Genomic DNA, 11,284 nt, shown 5'->3' on the forward strand with positions numbered 1-11,284 from the left:
ATTTAACCAATGGAAAACACTCAGGGTTGAGATCTCTGTGTTGAGGTATTTGAATCTCATGAATAATTTACACTTCAAATTTAATCTTCCAGCTACACACATGTTTACATTATACAAAACAGAAACTTTTTAAAAGCTATTTTCTCTGTTTTTCATACCTTACACCCATGTGAAACTATGTAGTCTAGATGAAGATTCAGAACATATCTCTACAATACATAAAAACATTTCAAAGAATTTACCCTTTAATGATACTATAGGACAATGGGAAAGAGATATTTCAATTAAAATCTTAGAAAACGAGTTGAACTTAGTCATTCATGAACTACTTTCTTATTCAATATGTACCAAGCATTCCGTAATTCAATTAAAAATCTTTGATCAGTCACAAATACTTTGTTTAAAACTGTCTAAAATGAATCCAGGTTGTATATTACAAGGTAAAATATTTTTTCAAGTTCACATAAACATATATTATTTGTAAAAAAAAAAATAAATTTAAAAGTGCATGTAAATATGTATTTAGTTCTATATGGGTAATAAAGTACAGAAGCTTATTCCCACCACTCAAAACAATTCTTTTATTGTGTTTAAGCAAAGCACAGTAATAAATATTCTTACCATTTTAACCATATTCCTTGCACTTGGATTTACTTGTTTTCTAAAATTATTATGCTGCTTAACAATTGTATTTTGCAATTTTTCAGACATCTCATATACCGTAACCTCTGCAATGAGAAGAAACATAACTTAAGATTCATAATATAACTTAATATTTATTCACTTTTTTGTACATTAAGTTTGTCCAACTTATTTAAAATATTCCATGAAATTCAAACAGCAAAGAGAAGTACACAGGTGAAAATGCAAATTGCTGCACCATCAATATGTCTTCTAATTTCCATTTAACATCCACAAATGATGATGATCATAAAAAAATTAAATAAAATCGCAAGACATAGTATTATATCTGCCATCAACTAGATTGCATGTTTGAATGTAGTGTTGCATCGAGTCAATGAGGACCTACATCGTTTATTGCAGGATGCCATTCCAAACTTGTTTGATGTTTCTGGCCACCTCAGCCGTGTCACATTTGCAGTTGTATTAAGGGGAAAAATTTAGAAATCTTTTCATAGGCGTTCATTTACATTCAGGTTAGGTGACCTGAGGTTAGCCCATTCAGTAGTTGTGAACTTATCAAGAGATTACCTATTCTAAAAAGTATAAAAAACATTATCGCAATGAAGGGAGAAGACAACAGGGTTTATTGCTCCATGGAGATACTGTTAAACAGTGCTGTGATTCATTCAACAGCTTTTGATGTCATTAGCACATGAATTAAAAACTAAACGTCTGTCTACTCTCATTTTGATTAAAGGTTTTGAATTACTGCTCTATTTCTTCTTGATAGATAGATAGATAGATAGATAGATAGATAGATAGATAGATAGATAGATAGATAGATAGATAGATAGATAGATCTTTATATGATTTCTGTCTAGTATTTTAGGCTCTGTTTCTTCTTAATATGAATTCTGTTTAGTATTTTAGACTTTGGCACACATACTGGATGTCTAGTTTTTTCTGCTTATTCTCTATGTGTTTTCCCTGTCTGCTTCATGCTCAGTCATTGAGACTTTCCTGTTTTCAAATTGTGGTAGAACAGACACTCATGGAACCCTCAGTAATAACCCACCGGAATCCACTTTCACTTGACATTACTCTCCAAACCATGATACCAGATGTTAATGATGTTCTATACTACAACAATTTAGTAATGATCTGTGGATAGCTTTCACCAGGGCATTTGTGGGCCTATTACTCTGTCCCAAATAAAAATGAGTCCCATCACAGGAGAAATAACGGGCCACTGTACTATCCAGTTTACCCTTTCTTAGTATGAAGTCTTTAATATCCATGCTGGGGTGTCGGAGGTAGACATTGCATTGAAGGTTGGAAATTCAGGTTAATGTCACTGGCTAATGACTTACTGTATCTTGTCACACTGCAGTGCAGAATGATTGGACATAATTGTTGCTCTTTAACTCTAATTGCGATTAGCTGCATGTGTTGGTCTGCCTTTGTTTGCCTTCTACAAAAGAACTATTGAAGTTTTAAGACATTCATTACTTAACCAAATTTAATGTAAGAATGTATACATTTTCACAAAGACAAATGTTAGGACCTCAAATATACCAATAAGCAGTGTGTAAAATTTGAGGAAGATTTAACTCTTTCATGGTTTTGCAATTTCCATTTTCAGGAGTGTAAAATAATCCTAATAAATATACAGTAAGCCTTTATAACAGAAAACAAACTCTAGCATTTCTAGTAAAAAATACATTCATAAAGAAATGTAAAAATATGAATCCTATGAACTTAAGAAATGTGTACATTAAATGTACTCAAGCAATACACGAGTTAATAGAAAATCAAGAGACAAACATAATACTGTATAAATATTAACTCTGTAGAGGTATTTACGTCTTACCATTGTTCATTTTTATTGTTCATACGATGTCATAGAGAAAAAGAGTAAAAAAAAGATTAGTGTCAACATTTTCTTCAAGAAAAACAGGTTATTTTTAATATAAAATACATTAGCCATTTAATTCTTAAAACATACAGTAGAAAATTTTTACAGTATATCTTTTTAATTTATACTGGGCATAATCCTTGCTCTACAGGAAAACACCAAACAAAAGTTATATTTTTTTAATATTGTACCCCATGTGGTTTGTAGTGATGGCTGAGAAAAATGTTTAATATTTTCTGATAGAATGAGAGCCTATGGTGACTAACACTGGACAACAGCAAATAATATCAAAAACATCCATAGAAAAATCTTCTGCTATTCCAATATTGCATAGTCTAGCCATTCCATCATCTGCTCTCACTTTGCAAAATGCTTGCATTTTTTTCTAAATATTGTTAAATAAATAAGTTAAAGTAATCCACAATCTGGAAGCCTGTTTACACTTTTGAATTATATACCTACCTCTCTCCATCATTCATTGGTTTAACATTTGGGGCTTCCTGCAGGAGTATTTGCACAATATTTAGTCCAATGTACCATGGAACTCTAGTCAACAGTTATACACCCCACTTCATGATGCTTTCTGTGTATGGTTGCCAGGTACCAGAGTGTGAAAGGAGGGTACAGAAGGCAGGAAAGAAGGAAAAAGGAAGATGCACTGAAAGTTTCATTCAAGTGATCTTCTAAGCATTGCTGGAAGTGGAACCAAATAATTGCTGGTACAGTGGTACCTTGAGATACGAGTGCCCCAACATATGAGTTTTTTGAGATACGAGCCGCCACTAGGTTGATTTTTTGCCTTGAGTTACGAGCCAAAATTCGAGATATGAGCCATCAAAGAGCTTGTCGCCGCACATTCCGAGGAAATGACGACGGAGGAGTTGACGGGACTGTAGACGCAGCAACATACGGAGGTTCTGCTGGAGATTGGTATCGCAGAGGAGCCAGAGGCAGAAGAGGGTATCTCTTCAAGTAAGATAAAGGAAGTGTTGGCAATGTGGGAAAAAGTTTCAGACTTTATTGAAAAGAAACACCCTGAAAAAGTTGCAACTGGTCATGCAGCTGCGTTATTTAATAACACTTGCCTGACTCATTTCAGAAACATTCTAAAGGGAAGGAAGAAACAAAGCTCCTTGGACGCCCTGCAAATGAAAGTGACAAAAGCGTGGCAAAAAAGAAAAAAACTAGTGACGAAGAAAATTAAGTTAAGCAAAAGTGAAGTGAAAGAAAAGCCAACATCTGTTTATTTCTTTAAATTTTCTTTTATGTATTAGGTTTTATTTTGATTGTACCGTATATATGCTCCAATAGAGGCCCCCGGTGTTTATTTGCAAAACTAGCCTCGGCTCCCGGCACTTAATAGAGACCAGCTGCTATTAGAGACCGACCGTTATTAACAAAAACCTTCAGAACGCAATATTTTTTCGCCTAATATTACAAACAGCTACTTCACATGCTGCATAAGACTGTTAAAGATAAATGGCAATGTCTTTCTGTACCTTTCGCTGCTACTCGTCATCCAAATCCGCAATGACGGCTTCGTTGTTGTCCAGTTTACTATTGTCTTCCTCTTCTTCCAGGTTTGCCACAACGCTTTGAATTCTTGCCGCTGACAATTTCTCTCTTCCTTCAAAACACGGCTGATTTTCTTTGAGGCAATGAATTAATGAATCCTCACTGCCGTCAGTAGAATTGGTGATGCCACAATTTTAAAGATTCCCGAATCATTTCATTTGAGATTTCCTCCCATGCATCCATATCACCAACAGACATTGTGAAGGTGCGCAAATATCCACCTCGTGGTCAGCATGGCACGAAAATGCAAGCAGTTTTAGAAACTGGTATATCCGTATTTCTTATATATGCAATGTGCTGACATGCACATGTATTACACACGTTTATAAATGTAGAGAAAAGCCAAGCAAAATGACACCTTTTATTGGCTAACTAAAAAGATTACAGTATGCAAGCTTTCGAGGCAACTCAGGCCCCTTCTTCAGGCAAGATGTAATTTGAAAGATGTAATCAGGCAAGATTACATCTTGCCTGAAGAAGGGGCCTGAGTTGCCTCGAAAGCTTGCATACTGTAATCTTTTAGTTAGCCAATAAAAAGTGTCATTTTGCTTGGCTTTTCTCTACATTCATAATGGCTAACACGGTACAACAACCTAGTACTACAGACACGTTTATAAAGATACTGACGCCTACAACGTATGCTAGTAGGCAAATATCAAAGACCCGGCTACTGTTAGAGACTGGCTACTATTTGGCCTTGTCCCCTCTGAAGCCTGGCGACAATAAGAGACTCTGCGTTCATTAGAGCATATACGGTATACAATATTTGTTCATAATAAATACATTTTTCTTATGTTGAAAATATTTAACAAAAAATTGGGGTGGTTTTTTGGGGGCTGGCACGAATTAATCTCATTTCAATTAATTTCAATGGGGAAAATGTATTTGAGATACGAGCATTTTGACTTACAAGCTTGGTCACGAAATGAATTAAACTTGTATCTCAAGGTACCACTATACTGTCTATCTGTGCAAATTTTTCAGTGCATAGTTATACATATATAGCAGATGGTATGATGGGGCGGTTGGGTTGGTCGTCCCCATGGAGGTTTGATTGTTCTAAGAATCAATCTCCTATCTGTCTATGGAAAATATCAAAAAGTGTTTGTGTGTGTCTGGGGGTCCCTTTTCTCTTTACAATTTTGACCAAAGGGAAAGTGGGAAGGGTTCAAACCATGAAGTATTGGTACGCAACCACTGACTGTTAGTACTCAAGCCCCTTTAACAAAAAGGTGCCAGTATGTCAGGTTTTTACGTTTGATTCTTATATGGATAACATGAGGCTAAAAAAGAGGACATGTTCTTATTTTGCCGGTTTTCTGAAAGAACTAATCCTGTATCACGACTCTTCAGGTTAATAGGACTCCTTTGGAGCTCCACTCTCAACTTTTGGTCTATTTCAGATAATTTTAGTTAATTGCTGTTTTTGTAGTTAAAAACTTTCTTAGTAATTGTCCTTCTCTTTGTTCCTTTGTAATAATGTACTATTGCATTACTGCTTCTTGTACATTTCAGTTCTGATTAGAATTTTTCGTTTTTTGGCAACTGGTTTGTTTTAATCGTTAAAGTAACAGGCCTTTGGGGAGTTTTCATTCTCTTTTTCTTTGAATCCTGGTAATATTAGTATCTGGAATTCTTCCTCTGTTAGTTCTTAATGAAAAATATGAATTATTTTAATTCAGTTCTTCTCTTGGTGGTGATTTTATAATAATTATATTTAGTTCAATTTATACTGATTATTATTTTGTCTGCTTTTATTCATTAATGTAACTTAGTTATTTTCTTATTTGAGCATTTCTATTCATTGAAAATTATTGGAATTCATAATTGCAATTTTAAAAACACCTTGTTTAAAGATTTTTGGGATTCACTGTCCTTTTACTTCTGACAAAATGTAAATTGTAACACAGGGATTTTAACACTAACAAACCTGACATTGAGGCCTATTATTGACTAATATATATATAAACTGCTCAAAAAAATTAAAGGAACACTTTGAAAACACAGATCTCAATGGGAAAAAGAAATCCTCCTGGATATCTATACTGATATAGACTGGGTAATGTGTTAGGAACGAAAGGATGCCACATCGTTTGATGGAAATGAAAATGATCACCCTACAGAGCCCTGAATTCAAAGACGCCCCAAAAATCAGAGTGAAAAAATTATGTGGCAGGCTAGTCCATTTTGCCAAAATTTAATTGCAGCAACTCAAAATTGTACGCAGCACTTTGTATGGCCCCTGTGTTCTTGTATACATGCCTGACAACATCGGTGCATGCTTCTAATGAGATGACAGATGGTGTTGTGGGGGATCTCCTCCCAGATCTGGACCAGGGCATCACTGAGCTCCTGGACAGTCTGAGGTGCAACCTGGTGGCATTGGATGGACCAAAACATAATGTCCCAGAGGTGTTCTATTGAATTTAGGTCAGGAAAGTGTGGTGGCCAGTCAATGGTATCAATTCCTTCATCCTCCAGGAACTGCCTGCATACTCTCACCACATGAGGCCAGGAATTGTCGTGCACCAGGAGCCACTGTACCAGCATAGGGTCTGACAATGGGTCCAAGGATTTCATCCTGATACCTAATGGCAGCCAAGGTGCCTTTGTCAAGCCTGTAGCGGTCTGTGTGACCCTCCATGGATATGCCTCCCCAGACAATCATTAACCCACCACCAAACTGCTCATGCTGAATGATGTTACAGGCAGCTTAATGTTCTCCATGGCTTCTCCAGACCCTTTCACTTCTGTCACATGCTCAGGGTGAACCTGCTCTCATCTGTAAAAAGCACAGGGCACCAGTGGTGCATCTGCCAATTCTGGTATTCTATGGCAAATGCCAATCAAGCTGCATGCTGCTGGGCAGTGAGCTCAGGGCCCATTAGAGGACATGGGGCCCTTGGGTCACCCTCATAAAGTCTTTCTGGTTGTTTGGTCTGAGACATTCACACCAGTGGCCTGCTGGAGGTCATTTTGTAGGGCTCTGGCAGTGCTCATCCTGTTCCTCCTTGCCCAAAGGAGCAGATACTGGTCCTGCTGATGGGTTATGGACCTTCTATGGCCCTCTCCAGCTCTCCTAGAGTAACTGCTTGTCTCCTAGAATCTCCTCCATGCCTTTGAGACTGTGCAGGGAGACACAGCAAACCTTCTGGCAATGACACGTATTGATGTGCCATCCTGGAGAAGTTGGACTACCTGTGCAACCTCTGTAGGGTCCAGGTATTGCCTCATGCTACCAGTAGTGACGCTGACTGTAGCCAAATGCAAAACTAGTGAAGAAACAGTCAGAAAAGATGAGGAGGGAAAAATGTCAGTGGCCTCCACCTGTTAAACCATTCCTGTTTTGGGGGTCATCTCATTGTTGCCCCTCTAGTGCATCTGTTGTTAATTTCATTAACACCACAGCAGCTGAAACTTATTAACAACCCCCTCTGCTACTTAACTGACCAGATTAATATCCCATAAGTTTCAATGACTTTATGCTATACTCTGATTAAAAAGTGTTCCTTTAATTCTTTTGAGCAGTATATATATATATATATATACAGTATATTTTTTATGTACATATAGTACATGATTGTCCTTATTGTCACTTTTGCTATATGGTGGTTTTATGTCTTCAGTTGGATCAGTCCATCTGTGTTTATATGTTTATGGGTTTAATAGAATTTATTGTCAACAGCACATTTTATTATTGTCATGATTATTCTGTATAATTTCTGGATGGGTTTGTGTTATTGTATTAATTGTTATTCACTTTTATCAATTTTTTATGTTATTGTATTGCCATTTTTCTACAGCTGTCACTATTTTTTGAGTTAGTTTCAGGGGTACCAACATGTTGTTTGTTGCAAAACCCTGTTGCTAAACATATGGTTTATAACTTCTGATATGATGATACTTCCCATAGAAAAAATGGTGGAAGATTTGCTAATTTGTCTGAACTTTTGAATCAACAACAATAAGTAACAGAGCTTGTTTTTTTCAGTCCACTTTAAAGAATTACCAAAGTTTATTGAGAAAGGAACTTTCGTCGTTTTCTTATTGATCACAGTTGTCATTAATGTATTTCTGGGGAAGCAGTAATTCCTTCCAATTATTCTGAGAATCGTTAACTGTACACATACAAAATTTCTCCAAATCTTTGTTCACCTATTGAGTTTGCTCTTTACCTGGGTGTAATACCCTGATGGTAAATTTAACTGAACACCAACCTTAAAACAAAAATATCTCCAAAATCCCACGAACAAACTGGGATCAGTGATTGAAAACTAAAGATTTGTGGAATCCTTGTAACCTAAAATATTCCTTCATAAAAAATTTTAACTAATTCCTTAAAATGTGTGGAATTTGTTTATTGGGACAAATTTGCTGCTTTCAAAAAGTGGTCCACTATTACTAGAATTGTAGTAACACTCCTTGAAGGTAAAAGATTAAACTCCTTAGAGCTATCAGTGCATGCTGCCAACCTCCCTCTCTTAGAGATTTCCTTTTAGTATTGGGGCAGGTTGAAAAAAAAGAATGAGATAGTTTGAGTGGATCTTAGCAATTAGGCTATTAACTCAAAGATCTTTATTAATAAGGGATGAAAAGTACACAAAAGAACCTTTAGACAAAACTATCTAAAAATCAATAATCCATCTTAACGATAATTGCACCTGGTTAAACCTTTTTCTCCTCTGATTACCTAATTAAAGTTAGGAATTCTGTCCTTGGAAGTTGTGCTACAGACTGGAATAAAGGTTGGGTTGGTTTTCTGCTTGTTGAATTTATATGAAAGAGCTTTAGCCTTAATATTTTTACCTCAAGAATAGCATGAGATTAAAAAAAATACAATACCTGAAAAAGAGACCATCACGTCTGATAAGCATTTGACTGTATTGCAGATTTTAAATATGTGAGAGTACTGTGATCAGCAAAAATCACAAAAGGATATGTTGCAATCTCTGGAAAATGATGTGACTTCTATAGTGCCAATTGTATGACTAGCATTTCACTATTTCCCACATCATATTTGTGCTCGGTCATCAAGAGGTTCTTTGAAAGGAAGGTACAAGGGTTCAGTTTGTCAGTATAAATAGACAATATAATCTCAACCTCAACATTAGGAGAACAAGTTCAAATAATAAAGTAGTGTTTGGATACAGTAAAATGGGTGATAAATAAATTGGGAAATAATTCTTCTAACTAATTAAATGTTGGGCAGCACGGAGGCGCAGTAGTAGCACTGCTGCCTCGCAGTAAGGAGACCTGGGTTCGCTTCCTGGATCCTCCCTGCGTGGAGTTTGCATGTTCTCCCCATGTCTGTGTGGGTTTCCTCCGGGTATTCCGGTTTCCTCCCACAATCCAAAGACATGCATGTTAGGTGCATTGGCGATTCTAAATTGTCCCTAGTGTGCGCTTGGCATGTGCACCCTGCGGTGGGCTGGTGCCCTGCCCGGGGTTTGTTTCCTGTGTTGGCTGGGATTGGCTCCAGCAGACCCCCATCACCCTGTGGTTAGGATATAGCTGGATGGATGGATGGATGGTTATTTGTTACTTGTGTCTCAGGAGTTCAAACTAATTTTTGCAAGGTTTTCTTTGGTAGACTGGAAATAGAATCAACAAGAGAGGTGGAATTTTTATGAACTACTCATAGTAAACAGAAAACACTGCAAACTTTCATACTTATTTTACAAAATTTTACTCTTTCCACTCTTAGGTTGCCCATAGTTTTTCCTGATCTATCTCTAAGAAGGACTGACAAATTTTATGAGTCAAGAAAATGACAGAAGTTCCAAAAAATACAGTCATGCTGTTTTATAAAATGTGAAATGTTTCTATAAATTTAGGCTTCTGAAGTACAAATACGGTATGTCAAATGGCACTTTATTAGATATGCCTTCCAGGGTCATTGATTGCTGTTTCAGAGTGACTAGGCATTGTTTTTCATTGCGTTTCCCTTCAATTTGTCTCCTCGCTTTACACCAAATGCCACAAAGAATAGCTCAAGCACCTCGCAACACTATAATGTAAAACTGGATACGCATATGGTGGGTAACATTGGTGACTAAAATCCTCGTTTGGTTCTGTATATTTACTAACTTAAGAATAATAAAACCACCAGAACTTTAGCTTCATATGTTACAAAAAACATAAATACTTGGAGATGAAGTACTTATTTGTCCCAAGTCATGAAAAAATATAAACAGCCTTGTGCTGACTAAAGCAGGTTCAGTAAACTACTCATATTAAAAAAAAAAACTGTATGATTTCAACAATGAAGTGAAATAAATGATACCTTTTCTTTTGTTGCAGATGGTGTCCAGAGTACTACAAAGAAGTAATTAAAAGTTAAAGTCCATATCCTGCAGGTTAAAAAATACAAGTTAGAAATAGTAATGTCTTTATAGGAATATAATGAAAACAAATTAGGTTCATATATGTATAAAATATGTTCTGTAATTAGTAAATAATATTTTTTATTCTATACAACGCAAAGACAATTTGACACCAGAGCAATTTTTGAAAACATATTGTACAAATTGCCACCGTTCCTTTTTATGGACATATGGATTAATTATATAAGGATGTGTAAACACATATTGGTATAACATCTATTTAGCTAAATTAGTCATGTTTTTTGATTTTTAATAAATCAATAATAAATTAGCCATTTGCTTTCCTTATAATTTATACACTTACCAAGCCATTTTAACACTCTTGGCAAAAAAAAAAGTTTTGATTACAAACTCTGAAGCATCCGACTCAATAAAAAAAAGTTCCTTTTAAACATTAGACCTGACTTTTTTTTACGTGGTGCTTAACAGTACAACACCTTGAAAAACTGTTGTGGGAATTGCAGTTTTATACCCGTCATTGAGGAAAAAAAAAAATTTAAAGTTCTTTTTAATTCCAGGAAGAAGGATGTGGGCCACCATCCAGAAATCTTTATTTACCACTTTTGGGAATCATTGTGTTTTTTATTAGCTCAAAAAATAGAAATTACTCATTTGAACATGATCAAATAAATTTTATGGGTCATTTTGACCTATTTTGTACAGGTCATTCCTTTCTCCAATAATTTAATCTTTAATATTTAGACAAAGAGTTGTTCAGTCATGCTGCATTTAAGAACACATGCAAGATAAAGTGGTCATTTTAAAGCTTCTGGCTGTGCTTTATCCT

At 35.8% G+C, this 11,284-nt stretch overlaps 1 protein-coding gene across 2 annotated transcripts in view; it reads right to left on the bottom strand.

The window, feature by feature from the left end:
* The window catches only part of LOC120525644 (cysteine-rich venom protein catrin-like), a 29,344-nt gene extending 18,426 nt beyond the window's left edge, over positions 1-10,918 (bottom strand). Inside the window, exons 1-3 of one of the 2 annotated variants that reach the window (XM_039748111.1) lie at positions 10,802-10,918; positions 10,398-10,464; positions 622-726 (exon numbers count right to left, since the gene is read on the bottom strand). In XM_039748111.1, coding sequence (XP_039604045.1) covers positions 622-726; positions 10,398-10,464; positions 10,802-10,809 — 180 coding nt within the window. In that variant the 5' untranslated portion in view covers positions 10,810-10,918. Of the gene's footprint in view, positions 1-621; positions 729-2,494; positions 2,526-10,397; positions 10,465-10,801 lie in introns of those variants that run through there. The other variant, XM_039748112.1, reaches the window with a different exon arrangement.
* Between the last annotated feature and the right edge of the window lie 366 nt (positions 10,919-11,284).

The sequence above is a fragment of the Polypterus senegalus genome, chromosome 3 (genome assembly GCF_016835505.1).
Source record: "Polypterus senegalus isolate Bchr_013 chromosome 3, ASM1683550v1, whole genome shotgun sequence".
In the NCBI taxonomy this organism is placed as follows: domain Eukaryota; kingdom Metazoa; phylum Chordata; class Cladistia; order Polypteriformes; family Polypteridae; genus Polypterus; species Polypterus senegalus.